Consider the following 23613-nt stretch of genomic DNA (forward strand, 5'->3'; position numbering starts at 1 on the left):
TGGCGGGGTTTATTTCTTTGATTTCTGAAATTGGGTGTATAAGATGTTTGTTTTGGAGGATCATGTTGGAATTTTTGCTATGAGTTGCATGGCATCAAGGTACTTATAGGAAGGGGGAGGGGCCTTATTCTAATGTGTTTTTTGCTACCGCAGAAGTTCTAGAACTTTCCGATGAGGCTCCGCACAGGCGCGGATCACCCAGGGTGTGATTCTCAGAGGCCATGAAGAAGAACAAAGTAAAACACTGCTCAAGTCTAGAGATGAGCATGAACTAAAAAACGAGCCAGGAGGTTTGTTAAAAGTTGCTGGTTTCTTGGTTTGGGTTGGTTCAGATTCATTGAAACCTGAACCGACCTGCATCACAACTTTTTAAATCCATTTTAATGAACTTCCTGGTTCGCTCCCTGCCACCACTACCGCCTGCCTCTCCTTTCCTACTGCCTTTTGCCTCCTAGCTGATCCTGTTTCCTTCTATTCTTCGTGCTCCACCTCCCCCGCCATCTTGAGAGACAGCAGGTCTGGCTTCCCTTTTGGGACACATGTGCAGAGACAGCAGGCCTGGCTTCTGGAAGGAAAACTCAGCTGCTGGCTCTCAAGATGGCAGTGGTGGAACATGAGCAGTATAATGAGGAAGAGGAGGATGTGACAGGACCAGGGAGGGAGGGGCCAGGGGCAACGGGCAGACGGTGGGGGCTACATATGGGTGGTCCAGCACCACACAGCCCTGAAACAGGATGGTGTGTTGCCAGATTGCCCATTTGCAGTGATGGAGGAAGAGGAGGGGGTGGCAGGACCAGGTAGTGAGGCAATGAGGCAGTGGGAAAGGAGTGCCAGCTTAGTTTCCCCTCCTCCCAGGCATGAACTTTAAAAAAAAAATCTACCATTTTGTGGTTCATTTTTTTAAAAAAAATATTCATGGTTCTTGGCTACCCACAAATAACAAACCACCATTTTTGTGGTTCACACCCATCTCTACTCAAGTCCTGTGTTCTCAAGCTGGCTTTTCAAGGTTCTGTTGTGAATGGTGGCGCCATTCAAAGTGTTTTCTACAAGCACCCATCATTTTGTAGCATTCAAATGTATTTTCAACAGCAAATAAAAGTATTTTTCCCCCTTCACCCATTCCCACATCCTATGATAGATGTGCACAGGGACTGAACATGGCTGAGAGGAAGATAATTGTGTGCCATCAAGTTGGTTCCTACTGATAGCAAGCTTTTCCAGGGGTTTCTAGGTAGTTTTCGGTTCCCTTCTTCTGCAGCACCCTGGGACTGTGTGGCTTGCCCAAAGCCACACAGGCTGACTCTACTCACAGGAGGCATAGAGGAGAATCAAACTCCATACCCAAACCGGTGAGTCATCCAGTCAGCACAGAGGAAGATCCAGTGAAAAGAGAAAGAGGCAAAAGGATCTAACATCTGTAAAACTGCTGAGACCCCCTTCTCCCTCAAATCTCTATTACACAAAGAAAGGGGAATGTCCCTTCTACATCGTAAATGTTCTTCTTTAGGGTAAATTTTGTTTCTTCTGTACACTTACTGCCTGTAGTTGTAGGCTATGTCCGCAAACTCCTTTCTTCTGGCCCGGTAAACAGGATCTTTGAAACCCTGTAGAAATAGCACAAAAAGTATTGCATTGTGTACACTTTATGCCCTTTTGGGAAATACACAGTATTTCAAGCTGAAGAAAATATATTTATTAGAAGTTGCAGTATTCCCCACCTTTCTTTGAATGAGCTTAACAGTTCTGCTTCGCCCACTTAGTCTCACAGTAAACTTGGAAACGAACTCAGGCTGAAAGAGTGATTGCCTCTTCACATGTACCAGTAACCAGAGATACAAATTTTCAAAGATTTAGCCCCATAGGACAAGCAAGTAAAACAAAAATGCATATGGAAAGAGTCATGGCACCTTAAAAACCAAAAGATTTATTTCAGTGTAAACTTCCACAGATTACAATTTACTTATTTGGGCACACAGTGGGAAACATTTAGAAGTGTTTATATAGAAGTGCCTCAGAACCCCCTTATCCACAGGATCAGTATCCACTGATTCACTTACCCATAGTCTGAAAATATAAAAAAATATTTTTTTAAAAAATTCTAGGAATATATATTTCTAAAGATGAAGTTACCAGAAATGGTCACTAGAGGGAGCCAGAAACCATGCTATGTATAGCACTTGCAGGACAAATACAGTGGTGCCTTGCATAACAAGCGCACCGTTTAACGATGAATCCGCATAGCGGGGTTTCCCCGTTCCATTTAGCGATGTTTCCCCATAGCGAAGGTTAATCCAGAACGGATTAACCTCGCTATGCGGGCCACCACTGTATACTGTATTTCCACAACATCATTTCCAGACCTGGCCACTAGAGGCAGACAGAGATCACACTATGTATAGTGTTACCCTGTTTCCCTGAATATAAGACAGGGTCTTATATTAATTTTTGCTCCAAAGAACGCATTAGGGCTTATTTTCAGGGGATTTTTTTTTTCATGTACAACAATCTACACTTATTCAAATACAGTCATATGTTCTTCTTCTGGTTGCTGCACAATGGTGGAGGGTAGGGTTTCACTTAACTGGGGCATATTTTTGGGGTAGGCCTTATATTACGAGCATCCTGAAAAAAGCATCATTTTTCAGGTCAGGTCTTATTTTCGGGGAAACAGGGTAGTTATAATCACTGTTTTTAAGCATCTGTGAGGGGGACTTGGAATTATTCCCCTGTGAATATGAGAGTCCTACTCTATAGACTAGGAGGGTGTGAACCCATTTAAGAGGGGAACAGGCAATGGCTCTGTGGCATCCTAGCTCTGGCACAAGATGTCTATACAAAACAAAACAAAACAAAACTTCTTTGTCCAGTATGAATTTAATACCTAAACAGACTGAAACTAAATTAAGAGACCCAATGGGTTAGGTATCAATATGCAGTTAAAAACATGATGTGGCTCTATGGCACATGAGTAGAAAATTCTTCTGTCTTGTACAGAACAGCACATTTAGCTTTCTTTCCTCATCTTCCAAATTTTATTATAGGTTGTACCTAACTGCTTTTTGATTCCCTCCCAAAAAATAAAAAATAGTCCACAGAAAAAGGACCACCATCGAATTAATACTAGCAGCTGAATCTGGAGTACATATTTCATTTCAACACATTGAGCTTTGGCTCAGTTTTGCTGATGGTTTTGTCCTGCTTTGAGCAACTCAGCTCTTTTATCCTGACAGAAGCTCTGAGGGGCCTCTTTGATTTGCCCACTCTTCAGAGCAATTGGGTCTCTATTCACCGTCCTGTCTTCTAGCACCTTGCCAAATACTGTATGGGACCCACCGTTAAACACATGAGCTAGCAAAAGCCTATTTACTCTCTCCCAATTAGTATAATAGCAGGAAATGTTATTATTATTCCTGCAACTTTTCTGATGCATCCTATATAATTTATTTACAAGCACACAGCTTGGCTTAAATTAACAGCATGTGGCATATAGGTTGCATGTTCCTGCTATCACAATAAAGCATGCTTTCCTGTCCTGTGCATTTTGATGGATGGTGTGCTATATAAAAATTTCACTTGTCAGCCAGAGGCATCCATATAATGGATCTATGGAGGAAAGATGAGCTTCTGGTGGACCTCTGAATTTCTGAAAGAATTGGGACTCAATAGCCACCTTTGCTCAACACTCTAGACTGCCTGGTTATATGAGGAAGGTGCTGGATCATATTGCTAAGAGTCCTTCACCCAGCCTGCTCTTGGGGTGGGAAGGATACATAAGTAAAAAGAAAGCCATTTGTACTTTTTAATTCAAAGCCTGGGACCTCAGAACTTAATAATAGCATGCAAATTATCATAAGAATGTGAAGGGTAGCTTAGCAGCTATTCAGTCTTTCATGTCCAGAAGGTTTTAGTAAGAAACTTCCTTCTAAAAATCCCAGGAATAATAATTTAAAAAATGAAGTTTAAAGTTGCAAAATAAAGGCAGGATCACACACAAACACCAGTAAACGTAATTTAACATTATTCTGTTTTACCTTGAGAAAAATATTGGGTTACAAAGTATACGCAGAGACACTTGCATGGAGAGAATGAATTGGAAGAAAATTGGCAATAGGGTTGGAGGAAAAAGCAAAATCGACAGCAAGGTCAGTTTATTTATAGGAATCTGAAATGGTCCTTCTGTTGAAATCCAGCTGTTCTTTTGCCCAATGAGGCAATTGCTCTTTTCCAGTCGTAGTGATCTGGATGGCCAGTGGGACAATTATGTGCAATTAGATACACCTCTTTCTGAAACTACATCTCAAATAAGCTGGCTATTTCGTATTTAAAGCAGTGCTGTAAAAAAAAAAAAGAGAGAGCTAAACATCTGGTTGTTTTTTTTAAAAAAAGTACAGCATTTAGACTTCATAGTGGGGTTCCAAAATCCAAGAGACTTTAGGTTTCACTGTTGAGCCACATCAGAACACAGGGTTGGTCTGTCATAGGGCTAAATGAAGTCATCTCCTCTTGAGGTCCTCTGGGACCTTCTGGGAGATGCAGTGGAGAATCAAATTCTCAACCTCAGGCTCTGCAGATATCTAAAACCCATTGACCTATCCAGGCAGTTCAACCACAAATATCTTTTTTCAGCTGGAAAGTGAAACTTCCTCTTTTTTTCCCCCTTCATTTTTGAATAGAGAGGCCATACCATTATTTATTTGTTTATTCTTACCGGATGGTCAGCGTCCAGTTCTGCTCCATAGCTCAGAATCTGATTGGCAAATCTGTCCAGTTCTTGAATACTTCTTGGGAACCACGGTACTAGACAACAGGAAAAGGAATATAAGGTCTCCTGAGTTTAGTTTTTCTTTATTGCTCTTTCTCTTTTTGTTACTTTATACAAAAGGAATGAGGTTCTAATTTCGAACTATTTGTTCACCAGTTCCTTGAAGAAACAAGGATGAGAAGAATGGACCAAGAGTGTTGTGAAAGACCTAAACAGCTTTCTTCATGGCTGGCACAACTTTCTTCATCTTGCTTTCCATTTCTTTGGTGCCAGGAAGGTTGCCATTTACATCATGCTCTTTGGACTCTATAAAGAGCCATAAGTGAAACTTATTGGAGGACGTAGCCATGTTAGTCTGTGCAAGTGTATCAGGCAAAAATCCAAAGAAACGAAACCAAACAACACGTGAAACGTTGTTCATGCTGATGCAGCTGCCTCCTTGCCCATGGGGATGATTGTGAGGGGGAGAGGGGACCTACTTGTTATTAAAACTTGTTTATTTTTGGTATACCAAGTCAGAGAACTTTTTAAAAAAACTTTGGCCCATCATTACCTCTACTAAGCCCCTCCCTCTCTCTCCCACCCCTCTGGTGGGAAATGAAGCACCATCAACATGATGTGGGAAATGCCACCACCACAGTGGAAGAGATGCTTCACCTTTGGCTCAGTCGGCAGGAAAAAAAAGCCCCCCACCCCAAATTGCTCCTTCAGGAATGCTCCTTGTCCTTTCGAGACTGCTGCTGTTGTGAACTGCTGTCCAGAACCACTGTACAGACCTGCCATGCCCTGGAGAAGGAGGACCTCACTCTTTCCCATGCACCACCAAAGAGGGCAGAAAAGGAAGGTAGACACAGTGTGACAAACAAGCCAAGTTACTGGAAGCTGTTCCGTGCATATTTGCCTCCTAGAGCCCCATCAGAGCCAAAGGCACTATGGGAAGAGTGACTTAAGAACTTGCCTGCACCTGCCTCTTCCTTCTCTTTCAGTGACATACCGGGACTGGGACAGAGGCATTGCTACTGCCTCCTGCCGGTCCCTCTCCCTTTGAGGCTCGGTGATCTGGTAATTTTCTGGCTGCACTGTTGCACATAACTAGCAGCATGAGTGGAGGAACAATGCGTGATGGACGCAGCAGCAAGACAGGAGTGGAATTTCACTTCCTACCTCAGATCTACTTTTGCACCAGTCCTGTAGATTTAACAATGCAATCTTATGCATATTTACTGAAAATCGACTCTCGCCAAGCTACATGGGGTTTACAGTTCCAGGAAATAACACTAATGCTAATACTACTAACGCTGCCACTACACTACTGCTAATAACTATCACCACTAATTCTACAAGTATTTGTAAATCACTTTCTTGCCCTTTCAAAGCCATGTACAATAAAATTACGTTATGTAACACAGAAGAGAGGCAAAGCATTATTTAAAAAGAGATGGAAAACCCATTTAAGAGCTAAAGACCTGACAAATAATGCTGTTTGGGATGCAAAGTCAGCTTTTCTCCAATTTGATGCATTTGAGATGTGTTGGACGACAACCCCCATCATCCTTAACTGGCATTTAACCAAAAAGATCTGGAAGTCACCGGGTTGGGGAAGATTTAAGGAAGCTAGCCATATGACACATAGCATTTGTGTGGTATTTTGGGAAGTATTCGGGGTGGGGGATGGGAATCCATATATTAACAAAGGCATAGGTAGTTTCATGTGCTATCTTATTAACATTAAGAGTTTTATTTTAAGGTTAATGGAAAAGACCTCTATCCATTAAAAAGATGAAAGCATCATTGTGTTTGCCCCCAGAAATCTAGGATATATTCTAAACTTCACCATTAGATGGCAGCAGCAGCAAAATGCATCACAGTCTTGGCCATTTATTTTTGGGCACCTGAATACAGTACTTCTTTATTTTAGGGCCTTTATACATTCTTTGAAGTAGCAGCTGTGTTTTAAAGACCTATAAGGCGTGCACAGTTGTCATTAAAACTGTTATTTGTGGGGAAAGGTGATTGTGAAAAACTGATGCAGTAATTTGTGCCCCCCACCCCACCTTTTTTCTGATTCTTCAGCAGTTTATCTTGGAAACAAACTCAACAGAGTCTGCTGAGTTCAATGGGGCTTCTGGTAAGATCTCCATAGGATGAGAGCTAGAGGACTATTCAGGTTGGCTGGCAGAATCATCAGCTGGCCAACATGAGCTCTGGGCGTTGCTGGCTGGGCGAGCCTGGAATCTGCACCCCAAAACAGACAAAGAGAGAAACCAAGCTCTATCAAGAATTTTACTATTAATTTTAGATCCACATTATTGTACAGTATATAATCACATTATGTCAAAAGTGTTAAAACTTGCACACCAGCTGTGCACATTGCTGGCCACAGGGATCACACAACACACACACACACAGACGCACACACAGACACACACACAGAAACACACACACACACACACACACACACACACACACACACACACACACACACACACACACACACACACAGACTCTGGAGCTCCCTCCCACAGGAGGCCAGGCTGGCCTCATCTTTGCTGTCCTTCCACAAGCAGATGAAGACCTTCCTCTTCAGATAGCCTTTCCCTTAGTGATTGGCTGTCTGAGAGGAGTTTTTAAATGGAGTGTTTTGCCTTGTTGTTTTGAATCCATTTTTTGGTGTTGATTTTATTTACCATTTTCAGAGTGGTATTTTTAAATTCTTTTTTTAATATGTGTATACATACTGTTATAATGGTTTTTAAATATTGTCTTTTAATGCCACCTTGGGTCCTTTTTTTCGGACAAAAAAGTTAGGTTAAATATTTTTACTACTACTAATAAAAATAATAATAAAAATTATGAGAATTACAAAAATTATGTTCAGACAAAGTAATCCCCAGTATCCTCTTATGTGTGATACGGATGGATTCATTTTTATTTTAACATGGAGCTATCAGATTTTAATTACTCTCTGCTCGCCTAGAAAACAACTTGTCAGCATAGCAAAGATACTTTATACAAAGAAACAAGATGGAACCTCTCTGGCTCATTTCTTAATTACAAAACCCATATGCCTTAAAAGATTTTAACTCAAAAACCCATCTCATCACAGGAGCAACCAAAGATTAGCATTCAAGTTACTCTACAAACTGGAATGCAAATATATTTTAGTCTGTACACTCTTCCAGATTTTACAGGGTAGCATTTCCTTTTAAAAATGTCTGCAAATTGATGTACAGTAGTGCCTCAATTTACGACCATAATCCCTTCCAGAAGATGGACGTAACTCGAAATGATCGTAAGTCGAAGCACCATTTCCTATAAGAATGCATGGGAACACAATTAATACGTTCCAGCATTTAAAAAAAAATACCAAAAAACAAAATAAAAAATAAAGCACAGAAAGGTGCTGGGGCTTTGAAAAAAACAACCAAAAATGAACAGAGCAAGCCTTGAAGGTGCAGGGGCTTAAAAAACAAAAACAAACCAAAAATAAACACCAGAGCAAGTCCCACTTTGGGACTGAAAAAAAATCACCAAAAAACAAACAACAGCACAGCACAGAAACATAACCCCACCCTGCAAAACCCAGAGCCATCACAATCATCACAAGCCAGAGAAGGATTGAGTAAAGAATGCATCAAGAAGCTCTGTCTGGGAGGCCTGTACAATACACATGATAGAATACACTAGTTCTCAACCTTGGGTCCACAGATATTCTTGGGCCACAACTCCCAGAAATCCTGGCCAACACAGATAAAAGTGAAGGCTTCTGGGAGTTTTAGTTCAAGAACATCTGGGGACCCAAAGTTGGGCACCATTGTGCAGATCATGGAGGAAAATTCTCCATTTGCTGTTCTCTTCTAAACGGACATGTGCAACTATAGTTCCCCAAAGTAGGTTTTCCCATATCTTATTATTTTAAGTTGATTTTTGGATTTCCTTATGTTGTTTTTATATTGTATCCCATTTTCTTGTATAGAATATGATGATATTTGTTTTCAGGGCATTTTCTCTCTAAGGGACATCTGCATAAACATTCCTGTACATAATGGTCTAGAATCTTTTTTTTTTTTGTAGTGAAGAAGACTTTGGTGAGTTCCTTAAAATATTATTAAAGGCTATGAAGCTACTTAATTTCTGTTGTTGACTATGGTTTGCGCTAATGAGCCTAGACGATTGAGATTGAGATTATATAAAGTGAACATTTTCTTCTTAGCATGTTAGTTATTTTGTAATGGCCTATGGCTGTAGCCAATAAAGCAGTGGTTCCCAACCTTGTGTCCCCAGATGTTCTTGGACTAAAACTCCTAGCAGCCTTTACCACAAGCTGTGCTGGCCAGGATTTCTGGGAACTGTAGTCTAAGAACATCTGGGGACCTAAGATTGGGAACTACTGCAATAAAATAATACATGCATACTCATAAGTAAGCCCACTGAGTTCAATAATACTTAATACAAATGAAGAGAGGATTGCAGATGACATAACAGAACCTCTATAATAAAAAACAGTACAGAACTGGAGGATCCAGATAAAGGGGAGGACTTGCAATCATCTTCATTGCTTGTGTTGAGGTATATTAGCCAGCAGCCACATTGCCTGGAGATGACCAGAGTGGTAATCCAACACACCTGGAACGCACCCAGGTTGGGAAAGGCTGGGCTCAACAAATTAATAGGCTTGCTCCAATAAATCTGTAGTGGACTGCCTAACTTATTCCCAGTTCCTATAGCAATACCATCAATATCCAGAGCCTGGAAAAGTTACTTATTTATTCCCAGAATCAGCATGGTTTCTGGGAGATGAAGTTCAAGAAAGCAAATTGTCTCATCTCTGCTAAGGACAAGCTTCAGCAGCCCTCCAAACAATCCTTTAAAAATGGAGGTAGCATCTTATTATCCCTTTCCCAGATAAGTTGAAAAACGTGGCCCTTCTGCACATGCCCCAGAGTGCCAGACAAGCTGTCTCTTCTGGCTTCCGTTAATGAATGACCAGACCCAAGATGTCGCAAGATTGACCCTCCACCAAGCTCTCCAGGGCACGCGAGGCCGAGCTGATCAGTAATAAATATTGATTTGCCTGCCAGCAGAACAGCAGTATTTTATGATCCTACTGGGGAGACCCAAGAGGTGGCAACTAATTTAACTTGGGGTCAGCTGCTTAATAGGATACTAATCAGCTATTTATATGAGGGGTAACCAATCGAAAGGGCTCCAGAAGTTCTGCAGAAGAACTCTGCCCATTCTGGGCAGAAGTGGGGGGTCAAACACAGGACTTCAAAATTTATTGTCATTTCTCAATACAGGTTTCAGCCAACTGCTCTGTTCTGCCCCAGGGTGTTAGCAAACAAGGCTTCTACAGACCCTCAGCCTCCAGCTCCTCTCCCCATACAACAATAAATTGAAAATTTTCCCCCTGCCGAAAGAGCATATTTAATATTTTTAATTCAAGGCTCCAAGGGATCTAAAATTAAATTTGTTGCAGATTTTTAAAAGATTTTGCAGAGGGATGGCAGTGTTTTGATGATACACCATTTGAACCCTTAAAAAAACAAGACTCCTAATGTGCAGATTGACTCAGGAATAGAGAAGTTACTTTTCCCCCCAAGTATAAATAAAAGCAGGGAGAGCCACGCTGGCAAAAACAAGTTCCAAAATCCATACTAGAGGTTACTTTGATTGAGCCAACTTAAAACGACACAACAAAATTATGAAGGTCTTCGAAGTTACTGTCTCTTCATCAGGACAGATGCTACAACACTAAGTATGAAGCTTTATATTATTGATGCCAGAGATAGTTTCAGATGCTTGATTTGGTCATGAAAGTCAGTGTAGTTAAATTGGATAGTTAAATTGGTATGCCTAGTTGGGGTAATGGGAGAGTGGTGATTAACCACAGTTTAATATTACAAGCCAGTTTCTTAAGCCATAGCTTGAAGTGACTTGTTTAAAGCCACAGTTAAAATCATCTGTAGTATGGCATGTAGTCCCACTCTTATGTCTGAGGCTGTGGATTTGTCCACAAAAGTTCACATTAAGTTATAGCAGCGAGTCTTTCAGCATCCACATTTTTGTCTTTTTTATTTTGTTATTTTTCTTCTGGTTTTGCCTGATATGCTCACGCAGACTAACCTGATTACATCTTCTAAGTCAAATGGAAAAGAGGGCAAGCTTCTGTACTGTGGGTAGCCATAAGAAGATTTGAAATCTCTTCTGCGGAATTAAAAGTGCAGGAACCACTGCCTTCTGGGCACTCAGTGCTCCACAGGTTGTTAATCAGACTAGTTTTCCCTACCAAAATTAGCAGGAAATCTAGGATTGTAGGGAAGGGCAAATGATCTGTAGCTTTGGACTAGAACCCACTTTTTAAAAATGATGCACAGATACTGGAGGCTTTAAAATGACATCAGTCCTGAACTGCACCCACCAATGCAATGTTTCTGAATAATAAAGTCTGGCTCTGTTCATCGGAGCTTCACAACACTCTGTACAAGACATGGGAAAGATTTTAGTTTCTTGGACTGCAACTTTGAATATACTTAAGGCAGCATGGCTAGTGGGAACTATAGTCCGGGTAAGTAGCTTTCCCCACCTCCGGTACCAAACATCTATGTGAATCACCCTCCAATATCCCAGTCTTAACTGTGTTTATTTGAAAATTACACCCACTCCTTTCAGTAGGACTACTCCCAAATAAACCTACATAAGATGTTCAATAGAACTTTTCTGTTACCTTTTGAAGGTTTCTTTCTAAGGCATACATTTCTTTATAATTCAGAGAGAGAGGAACTGAGGCACCATTCCAAAAGCAAAAAGTAATTAGACCTTTGATTTTAAGTGAATGTGACTCCCTGCCATCCATAACCCATTGTCTGTCAGGCCCCCTTCCTGAATGGATGAGTCTGACTCCTTCAAATATTTCTCTTTTCCCCTTGTGATGTCATGGATGGGACACAAAAGAGAGGGTAAGGAGATTATGGGGATTCATTTCAGGAAGATATTCTTGGCCTTTCATGTTGCTCCCAGGAAGGAAGAAGAGGCAGCAAACCGAAAGCACTGAAAGCCAACCTTAACCAAAATCCTATTAGGAATACATCTGTAGTCCAGAAAGCCACAACAGTATTCATAAGACTTGGATGCACTGGCAGGAAATAGAATATACCGTGCATTCAGATTTTGTACAAATGTATAACTGCATTAGTAAGTGATCAGCTGTGCCTAGAAACTGCCTCTTCTCTGTGATACCTGCTAATTTAATCGGGGGGGGGGGGGGGAGAATTTGTAAATGAAGAGTTCTGAATAAATCTAGATGGCTTTATCAGAGCTTGGGAAAGTTACTTTTTTGGACTACAATTACCAGAGTCCCCTAGCTAGCATAGCCATTGGCCATGCTGGCTGGATAGCTCAGTGGGTTAAGAATTCTTTTTCCCACTGTACCATTGGAAGGAGTGGACTATGTAAACCTTTTGGAAGTATTTTATGGCTAGGAAACCCTGGCAGGGGTGACCATAAGTCAGAACTGACTTAAGAGATCGTAAGTTTTATTATTATATTCTTGCTGCACGATCCTGGGAATTGTAGTCTAAAATGTACCGGCTACACACCTTGGGCTTAATACTTCACCAGTGCTCTGAAAGCATGCATTTGAAAGTCTCTGAATCGCTACTGTTATAAACATCGGTTGGGCTACCTAGACTGTTGGCCTGAGCTGGTTCAAACACTATATTTACATAAGAAGATCAGAAGAGCCCTGCTGGATCAGGCCAAGGGCCCATCTAGTCCAGCTTCCTGTATCCCACAGTGGCCCCACCAGATGCCTCTTGGGAGCACACAAGACAACTAGATACCTGTCTCCTGATATCACTCCCCTGCATGAATATTGTTTATATTCCGTTCATTGGGTAAGGTGATATGGGCGGACATACTTGCCACTAACAGAGTCCAGGGGAGGAAATTATTCCAATCATCTCTAAGCCAGAGGTAAAATAGCTACAGCACATTTAAAGCTGCATGCTGTTACATTTTGACCCACCCCACCCCCCATTTAATTAAAGGGAACTGCTGAAAATCTTTCTTGGAAAAAGTGGATGAAATTTCCAGTGATAGTTATCCCCTATGGAGTAATCAAGCCTGCTACATTTGGGAAGAATAAGCACAGAGAGTCTGTGTAAGAGCAGTTTAAACAAATAAACAACCGATCAGCTTTGTAGAGACAGGGAGGGGTAATTGTTATGAAACTGTCAAATAGAACAAAGGCCATTATACTTAAAAACTTGAAAACATTCTTACAATGTGTGTGCCTCTGTTATTGTTCTGTGTCACCAAGTCAGTGCCAACTTGTGGTGGCCCTCAGGTCTTGCAAATTCAAGGGTGTAACTTTCTTTATTGAACTACTCTCTATTAGACATCGACTATTTGTATTTGTGTCCCTGGAGATATGAATATGAATAGCGACACCACAGAGGCCCATTCCCTCCCCCCAGAACTGGCCAGTCCACATACTATTCACAGAGCAGCACCCAACTCTGTTGTTCTTATTGTGCCAATTGTGGAAGGAACCTGGCCAGCTCTTCACCGCCTCCCCACACAGCCAACCACTCATCACCTGAGCTGGGAGACTCCCTGGCCTGTCTCCACACCACAGTGGTTGGCTGCATGGGGAGGTGGGGAAGAGCCAGCCTGGCTCCTTCTATGATTGGGGTGACAACAACAGCAGCAGAGCTGAACACCACACTGCAAATGGTGAGTGAACTGGCTGGTTCAGAGGTGGGGGGCAGAATGGGCCTCCATGGCCCCTGTTGTGCCTCTATTCATATTCCAGGGATACAAATAACCTGTGTCTAGTCTCTATGTCCTTCCGAATCTTAATTCCTAACACATCTTGAAGAGTGTTTAGATTCAGACTCACTCTGCTTTGGCAATATCCACATTGGTTTGGTCAACTTCCAGAACTGGCCATATCAGATTGATTATCATTTTCATCTAACTGAATATGTAACATGCACTTTAATACATTCTGGAGACGACAGTCATTTTGCACATTATGTAAAAGCCAATGGATACATGCCTTCTGATTGAAGTTTTAGTCTGAAAGGTATAAATAAATTTGATTTCCTCAAACATGCTAGCTCAGTGAAATCTTTGAAGCATCCTGAGACAGCACCAGTAGTTTTCACCTAAGTAGTAACTGCAATACAAGATCTCTATACTGTTGGAGAGGGAAAGACATTATTATCCTGAACAATGTTTTCTTACCGGCATCCTTCCGCTTTTCACGTGAGAGCTCATGAACGTTGGCTCCGATGCCTTCTCTCAGAGATCTGATTATTTCTTCAAGTGCAGGAATGCTCTTGTTTTCCAAGTTGATGAAAAATTCATACTCATCTTTGTTCAGTCGGGAAGGTCTGGACTCAATGTGGGTTAGGTTTACCTCCTTTTCCTAGAAAAGCAGACATGTGCTAGCCTCAAAAGTTACTTCACAAATGTATTTGCTTCTGGTTAATGCATATCACAAGGCATATGAACAAATCTAGCAGACAATGTCCCTTTGTATGCATGCTGCACCTTTGTAGCAGCTTGATACAAATTAAATGGTCATCTCTCCATTCTGTGGAATTCTGTGGGGTTTTTTTTTTAATGATGGAAATTCTCTGCTAGACTGCTTTAGAAATCTCCCTTGAATTGCAGCAGAGGATTCTAAGTATTTGACCAACCTAGAAACTTGGGATTATGTAAAGTGAAGCCAAGAATGACATCAAACTGCTTTGTGAATATAGTGCAGACACGCTATACTAGAGTCAATAATCTTGCTTTTTAAAAAAAACATTGCATGTAAGTCTTTGAGAGCCATGTAAAAGAAATGGATAAAAATCAGTAACCGCTTGTAGCATCAGAAGTGTCATTCTGTGAAGGCAAGAACTGGCCTCTCTCCAAGACAAAGGAGATACTACAGCAGCCTTTCATTCCATTTAGCAGCTCCTTCCATGTTTCCCTCCATTCTGGTAAAGCACATCAAAGAAATGACAAGCTTGATGGCTATAGATTTACCTGCAGACTTAGAGATAACCTCTGGATGCCAGCTGCTGGGGTTTAGTGGCTCTTCCACAATCCGGGTAATTGTCTTGACCCATATCAACAAAGAAGTTCTAGCTAATTTTTTCTCTCTCTCCAGGAGCAGCTAAGGGGTTTTATCTGCCCATTCCAGACAAAGCCACTCCTCAAAGTTCTTAGTATTAGAACTGGATTCCAAGTGCTTAGCATCAACATGGGGGGTGGCTAGTGACTGTATATTTTTGCTGGGAAAATTTTCTTTCCTTACTTTTCTTTCCTTTGCATTCCTGGGATGTTTGCTCACTGCTGCAAAAGATGGTTCCGAAGGTAAAGAGAAATTTGAGAGGAATAGCAGGTGACATTATGATTCCTGCTAATAAAAAATGTGGCAATGCTTTAGCTCCTGGACTCCACATCACCACTGCTGGGGAACAACAATGGGAAGAAAGTATTATTGACTTCATGCCCAACAGGCATCTAGGGATTTTTTTAAAAAAGTTGGAGTGAGAGAAAGCTAAATTGACAGATACAGAGGCTTTGGGTGTTTAGCTTGAACAGGTCTGTGTTTTAATTCCTGTATGTTAAAGCTTGTGAATATTGAACTAAGTTGCCACCTCTTTTTTTTCTGCTGGGTGCCTCAGCTTCAACAAACACATCACAGGTAGATAAACATGATTTTCTCATCACTGGGAATGCTTGTTCCTATTGAATGTGGTCAGTGTAGATGGGAAAGAATTCTGTTCAGTTCATTTTTTGGTAAGAACTTTCTGAGTTTTTCAAATGTCTTCATGAACTTGTTGAAAAGAACAAGGAGTTGTAAATGTGGAAGAAAACCAGACAGTTTTTCCCGTCTGTACAGAAAAAGTGGCTTTATAAATATACACATGAAATTTTGAATATATGCATGAACAAGCCCATAGACATAATTAGGAATACACTATATGCTCACATGATAGTAGATTCAAAGTCAAACCTTGCAAATCAGTAGTGACCATCACTGGATGTTTTTTATCCTATACTCTTAGCCATAGACACCGCAGATGAACTTATATTATGTGGTCACATACCAACACAACAAAGTTGAAAAGGTCAGAACTGCATTCAAATCCTGTGGCTCTGGAGAGATGTTCTCCTAATGGAGGCAGCCTACATGCCAAGAATGCCTTCCACTCAGTTGAGGCCCGAGGTCAAGTTGTTTTAGCTCTGCAAAGGCCTGTATCACAAACAGACAAGGCTTTCTGTGTGCAATTTAATTAGATGCTCACAAATCACTGGAGGACTCCAGAGTTAAGAAAAGCTACAGTTGCTCCAGGCCTGATTTATTATGATCGAGACCAGACTCAGGGAGTCACAGTCTGGGGATACTGCACGAGGATCTTTCATAATAACGTTACTGGGACGAAAAGTTTCAGTTTCTATTGGAGATTTATCTTCAAGGGTTTCAGGAGGTCACTAAGTTAATCTGACCTTGGAATTGTTCCTTTTGGGGACTACAGTTCCCAGTATCCCCTAGCCAGCATGGCCGCTGGAAGTTGCAATTGCCCTTCCTAAAAGCAACCCTACCCTGCTCCGGTGTCCTCATTTTGAATAATCTTAGGTTAAGGTTAAGGTTCCCCTTGACAATTTTTGTCCAGTCGTGTTCGACTCTAGGGGGCGGTGCTCATCCCCGTTTCCAAACCATAGAACCAGCGTTTGTCTGAAGACAGTTTCCGTTGTCACGTGGCCAGTGCGACTTAGACACGGAACACTGTTACCTTCCCACCGAAGTGGTCCCTATTAATCTACTCGCATTTGCATGCTTTCGAACCGCTAGGTTGGCGGCAGCTGGGACAAGCGACGGGAGCTCGCTCCATCGTGTAGATTCGATCTTACGACTGCTTGGTCTTCTGACCCTGCAGCACAGGCTTCTGCGGTTTAGCCCACAGCGCCACCACGTCCCTTCTTGAATAATCTTACATTAAAAGATTTATCTCAACCAATTCACAGAGCCTTTGAAAGTTACATTTTAGACCATCATCTCTGGTTAAGTAGCACAGGTGAAAATTTGCACAACCCAGATCTCGTCTCTGCCATCCGACTATTGCTGTCAGGCTTTGATGGCAGTGTCAGTGTACAGCAGTGGTGACTTCTACCAGTTGTGCCCACATGAGCAGAGTGAAACACCCAGTGGCCTTCTTGGTGCCCACTGCAAAGGGGAATTGATGATATGGGAAAGGGGACTGAGGCTCCTGCTGCTGTGGAAATGGAAGGATTAACGGAATATCAGTTTGCTGTCAGGTTTCCATGCTCCATTCAAGGTGCTGGTTGACCTATAAAGTCCTTAACGGTTTAGGACCTCAATACTTGCCCCTCCCAGAAATCAGCTGCCCATTCCATCTGCTCCTCCTTGCTAAAAGGGAGGGAGACCAAAAAAAGGAGAATACAAGGAATAGGGGATTCTCAGTGGTGGCCTTCTGGAATAGGTTAACAACAGAGATACAACAAACTTCTTCCCACCTTAATTTGAGGAAATAACTGAAAACAGATTTATTCAAAGTTGTCTTCAACAACTGAGTCTCCGGATGCTGTTAATATCAATACTGTATTTAATTTTTATGTTCTTTTTCTCTTCCTTTTTATATGATTTTCGAAATTGCTATATTGTATGTTATGTGAGATCTGTGGGATTTTTAAGTTTGAACTTCTAAACCCCCAAAGTAATTCTCAAACAAACAAACAAACAAACAAACAAACAAACAAACAAACAAACAAACAAACAAACAAACAAACAAACAAACAAACAAACAAACAGAGAGAGAGATGATTTTTTTTATTCAAAAAGCCATAATGTCATGTGGGTTGGAGAGAGAAGATGATTTGAGTCTTGATATTTAATCCTTTGTAATCCATAAAATCTGTTACATATATTGCAGAAGCAAAATGACTGCGCTTGGCTCCACCTGACATCACCAGAAATGGGAAAAGTTACTTTTTAAAAGACAACTGTCCTTACATTTGACACTCTCAAAAATGGCAGATTTCAAAACTGGAACAGGACTTCTCAACACTTCTGATTTCATCATCTACTTTGCTTTGTTTTGCTGTCCTTTTCCCCTTTAAAAATATATTTTTGGTACTTTTGGCAATCTATAAGGCCCCCCCAGACCCACCAAAGTTGCCCACCCCTGATTTATATTATAATAATTCCAAATGTGTCCCACTCATATAAATTAGCATGCATATATTTTGTGCAAACCTATGTCATCATTTTGAATTTTCTATTTCCCCTTTCAATATGTATGTTGTTATGCTCACTGAACATAGTGGAAATTGATTTGAGAAAATATATAGAGAACCGAGCCACTAAAAGCAAACAGACAAGGAAACGCCCACCCACAACCAAGACATTTTGAGGCTGTGTTCCCTTTCTTAATCCGCTCTCAGCTGGAATTCAATAAATAATGATAAATCCATGCCATCAAGTCAGTTATGACATATGGCAACCCCTTCTAGAGTTTAGAGTACACAGAAGTGGTTTCCTATTCCCTTCTTCTGAAGGTGCCCTGGGACTGTGCAGCTTGCCCAAGGCCACACAGGCTGACTCTTCTCCAAGGAGACACAGTTGGAATCGAACCACTGACCTCTGTCTTTCCAGCCAAGTACCCAACTCAGCCTGAAGGGATGTGGTGGCGCTGTGGGCTAAACCGCAGAAGCCTATGCTGCAGGGTCAGAAGACCAAGCAGTCATAAGATCGAATCCACGTGATGGAATGAGTGCCCGTCACTTGTCCCAGCTCCAGCCAACCTAGCGGTTCGAAAGCATGCAAATGCAACTAGATAAATAGGGACCACTTCAGTGGGAAGGTAACAGCGTTCCGTGTCTAAGTCGCACTGGCCATGTGACCACGGAAGATAGTCTTCGGACAAACGCTGGCTCTATGGCTTGGAAACGGGCATGAGCGCCGCCCCCTAGAGTCGAACACGACTGGACAAAAATTGTCAAGGGGAACCTTTACCTTTACCTTTACCCAACTCAGCCAGCTGTCTGTATTAAATCACCAGCTTCTTTGGATTGTTGAGAAAAAATGCATTTTACCTGTCTCCTACTACTGAGTACTTTGATTAAAGATATTTACAGTGGTGAGGGTCTAGATAACTGTTTGAATATCAACATTCAGCACTCATCCTCCATCTAGTGTGTAATGCTAAAATTACAACTCATAGAAGACCAGCTTTTTCCCTTCATCATCTGCTATCTGAGATTGCTACTATCTCCTATTTGGGCTATGTACTACATAGATTCACACACAAGGACACACACACACACACACACACACACCCTACCTGAGGAATAGGAGGTTTTTTCTTTTTAGAAGGTATGCCTTTTTGCATTTCTCCCATTGAAATAATATAAAGTTAATTTTTAGCTGGCCTGAGCAGGACGTGATATCCTGTGCCAGTTGCATCAATCTACAAACACCAGGCCCCCTCTGGAAAGCCATCCAGGGTTAACCCTTTGGCTGAGGCCAAACAACCCCACATGTGTGACTTGTCCAAGTTCAACTAGAATGGTTTTCCTAAGGAAAGCAAACATTGCTGGGGCTAATAGCATCAGAACCACTGAACTAGATAGCGATGGCTTTGAAGGTTGCTTAATGATTTTGTGGGGTGGAATGAAGGCAAAGTCCGAAGTTATCTGCTCTACTACAGACTCCCATAAGAGTCTGGGGCTATGCATTGGGAGCAGGAGAGAGACTACCTACTGGCTTTGGATGAAACAGTGATGGGTTCCAAGTGAGTGGGATCGCTCCTTTCTTTCCCACCCCCTTCCTTCTCCCTCTTGCCAGATGGGCTCCAAAGGAGGGGATACTTAGTAGATACTCCTTGCTAGGGATCCAAGCTGATCGCTTGCAGGCAGATTTGGAAGTTGGTCTAAGAGTCACAAGGAGCACTACGGCCACAAATGACCACCCTCATATGCCCATTATATTAATTGCACTGACAGTTTGGGACTTCTGCTTGTTCCTTTTTGATGGCCTCTTGGAAGTCGGTATGCAAACCATCACCATTCCTGGAATAGCTTTTTGGTTTGTAAATGGCTATTTCATTAAACTGTTTTTTTTTTAAATGCTAATGTTGTGATTATTTTTAAAGCTGCTAATTTTTACTGCCTCCCCACCACCCCATTTTGATGCCTTTGACATTTTCAGGGTTTCAAATGATCTGAGGAATCTCCATGGACAGAGGAACCTGTAACTCCACCATCTCTCCAGCTTTAAAGGGAATGTCACCAGAGCTTGGAAAAAATTACTTGCTTCATTTTAACATGCAGGGGGGGGGGAACTCAGCCCTCTGACGTGTGGCCACAGCAGACAACTGAGGAGACCTAGTGTTTGCACATGTCATTCAGGACAGTGCAAGCCAAGCAGAGGTCCTTCCTGGGAAGAACAGAGTTGGGGGGTGAACAATATAAAAGAGGCACTGGAAGAGGTGGAAGGGAAGCTGGAGACAGAGGGAGCTGGAGGTGAGACCTGGTGATGGTGAAGGAAGCTGAGACCTATAGATATAAGAATCAAGGGAGGCTTTTTAGGCTGAAGAGGTCAAGTGAAACCAGCCAGAGCCCCCCTAGAGTGTGACATCATGTTGTGAAAGAAGATCCCTGGATCTAGAAGCTGGTTGAACTGAGGTTCCCTAAAAGAGATGGAGCCAAACATCAGTATTTTCATCCTCATTCATAAAAGTGGTGCCTCGCTAAACGATGATAATCCATTCCACTGAAATCGCTGTTTAGCGAAATCATCGCCTAGCGAAAAGCATTTCCCCATTGGAATGCACTGAAACCTGTTTAACGCATTCCAATGGGGAAGAATCGTCGTTGTCTAGCGAAGATCGGCCATAGGAAAGCCGCTTTGCGAACTGCCGATCAGCTGTTTAAGTAGCTGCCTTGTGAAGCTTAGGTCCTGAAAATACCCATTTTGCGAGTGTGGAGGGAGCTGTCAAAATCGTTTTCTAGCAAAAATTGGTTTGCGAAGCAGGGACCAAACATTGTCCAGCAAAATTCTTCCAAAGGAATCACTGTTTTGCAAATTGCTATAGCGATCACAAAAACTCAATGTCTAGCGAGGTAACTGTCTAGCGAGGCACCACTGTATTGAAGATGAAGTCCTCAAACCTCTCAGGGAACGAGTGAGGGAGAGCTAACACCAACCCAGCCACAGAACTGGAGGCCAGAAAGCACATCCAATAAGAATAGTAATAGCTGGAGGGTTCTCAGCATCCAGCAGGGGAGCCACAGATACACAAGACTGATGTGTGGCAGTAAAGTCAACTAGCCCCACAGATGGACTGTTAGCTGGTTTACTGAGTGTTGATCCCCCACCCCAAGTGTTAATAAACCCTGCTGTTGCTGTAAAAATGTGTTGACTCCGTGAATATGGGAGTGGAGGGGGCGCCACCCACAGACCAGGTGAGGGTCACTGAGGCTCACAGTAGCTCTTGAGCAAGAAACCATAAGGGAGAAGCTGCTCCCAGATTCTGGAACCCCCTCCCATTGGAGGCCAGGCTGGTCCCAGGTTTGCTGTCCTTCCACAAGTAGACAAAGATTTTCCTCTTCAAGCAGGCTTTCCCGTAGTGACTGTCCATCTGAGAGAAGTTTTTAAAACAGATTTTTGTGCTTCATTGCTTTGAATGTGTTTTTGGTACTGATTTTGTTTACTGTGTTAGTTTGGAATTTGTCTGACTCTTTTTTTAAAAAAAAACATATACTTACTGTTTTTAGCTTTTAAGTATCGTATTGTCTTTTACTGATGTAAGCTGCCTTGGGTCCTTTTTAAGAAGAAAGGTGGGCTAAAAATATTTTTTAAAAATAAACTTTCTGGAGTTGTTTATACAGAGAAAGTGGCCCCACTGGCTGGGATATTCTAGGGGTTCTGGTCCAAAAAAGTAATTTCCTCACCTCTGCACACATATAAACAAATTACACTTCTGGAAAGGGACTTGAAAATTATCATTCTTCTGGCTAATTGTTAACTTTTCCCTGGGTTAATAAAGAGAAGATGATTAGGTACATTTTCCCTACTTGTATTTTTCCACCTCTTATTTCCCTTGTAGTTTCTAGTTAATTCATTTCTCCCCTCAAAATAAAAAAAAATAATGGTGCACACTTTATTACACTATTTTATTATTGATTCAAAAATGTTCTTCTCAAATGAATTTCCTTTTAGAACAGACATGACATTCTCAAAGGAAACAAACAAACCCACAGACAATAAAATGTGGGGTTTCAAAAGAAGAATCTTGTCTCCAGCAAGACAGGCTGGGAATGGGACATCATTAACTCTATTGTTATGTTCATGGCGTTTAAACATACACACACCATCAATGCTATTTTGGAAAGTTTTGTTGGAGTCACAGTGAAATACATCTTACAATGGAAAATCACTTCTCTTCCCAAAGAGGTCATAATAGCATACAATGCATAGCTGCAGCTACAAAGAGCTACTGTTACACATCTAGTTATAGTATCTGCAGTATCTAGTAGAACAAGGATGGGAGATGTGTAGCCCCTGCATTAGACATTTTTTACTGTAATTCCCATCATCCCACATCATTGGCTCCGGTGGCTAGGCCTCATGAGAGTTGTAACCCTACATGGTCTAGAGCAATGTACATTGCGTGCAATATACCAATCAGTTGGCTCTGACTTATGGCAGCCCTACAATATAATGATTTCCAAAAGTCCTATCATTAACTGCCCTGCTCAGTAAAGGGCTGTGGCTTTCTTTACTGAGTCAATCCATCTCATAACAGATCTTCTTTTCCTTCTACTCTCAGCGTTTCCTAGCATTATGTCTTTTCCAATGAGTCTTTTCTTCAAACCATTTGGTGTATGTTTCTAGTGAGTGTTCAGACTTGCTTTGATCCATAACCCACTTAATTTGTCCTCCCTGATACTTGTAAGACTCTTATACCACATCACATTGCCAATCAATAAAAATCTTCTCACCATCACCAGTGACTGCCCATGACATTTCTAGGAACACAGGCATGTTAGACTGAGACTGCACTCGATGCACATTGTGAAGTGGACTGAAGTCCATGAATAAAACCTGCTAGACTTTACAGTGCCACAAAACTCTCTGTAGCCAATTATCTAGAAATTACAGTGGGAAAAAAACAAGTGTTGTAGTGTTGAAGCACAACAACCCTTTTAAGCATTTTAGGTAGTGCATCATGAATAGAGATGAGCCCAAAATAAAACATGAAACAAACAAAAACCCACAAATTGGGCTGTTTCGTGGTTCATTTTGGGATGCTTTGGGAAAATATGCATGCCCAAAATGAAATGAAACACCAAGCTATTATCAATGTGGGCAATTCATACATTTTGAGGTTTGTGGGATATGGGATTTCCAGGAGTGATAGAATGGTCCCTGCATGAATTAGAGATATCAAACCCACTGTGAGTCTTCAGTTGTCTCTCTTCACCTTCCCCTCTAAGTGTGGCAAAGTTTGGACTTGGGCTATTTAAGTTATAGCCCCCCCAAAGTAGACCCCCAACTGCTAAAGAGCACTTTCCTGGGGTGGGCTGCTTTGGGGGGCTATAACTCGGATATCCCAAATCCAATCTTCAGCAACCATGGAGAGGGTGGGGAGGAGAGTCATCGGAAAAATCTCTGCAAGTTTGGTGTCTCTACTCATGCAGGGGTCATTCTACTGTTTCTGGAAGTACTAAATTACAAAAACCACAAAACCGTTCATTTCATTGGAAAGGTTCTGAAAGTTCATGGTTCATGAATAGGTGAACCACAAACCATCGCAAACCAC

At 41.7% G+C, this 23613-nt stretch overlaps 1 protein-coding gene across 1 annotated transcript in view; it reads right to left on the reverse strand.

Annotated features, from left to right (window-relative positions):
• PAH (phenylalanine hydroxylase) overlaps nt 1–23613 on the reverse strand; it is a 56142-nt gene that overhangs the window by 22009 nt on the left and 10520 nt on the right. The window contains exons 3-5 of the mRNA XM_020804418.3: nt 14015–14198; nt 4712–4800; nt 1540–1607 (exon numbers count right to left, since the gene is read on the reverse strand). Coding sequence (XP_020660077.2) covers nt 1540–1607; nt 4712–4800; nt 14015–14198 — 341 coding nt within the window. The remainder of the gene's footprint in view (nt 1–1539; nt 1608–4711; nt 4801–14014; nt 14199–23613) is intronic.

The sequence above is a fragment of the Pogona vitticeps genome, chromosome 5 (assembly GCF_051106095.1).
Source record: "Pogona vitticeps strain Pit_001003342236 chromosome 5, PviZW2.1, whole genome shotgun sequence".
Lineage (NCBI taxonomy): Eukaryota > Metazoa > Chordata > Lepidosauria > Squamata > Agamidae > Pogona > Pogona vitticeps.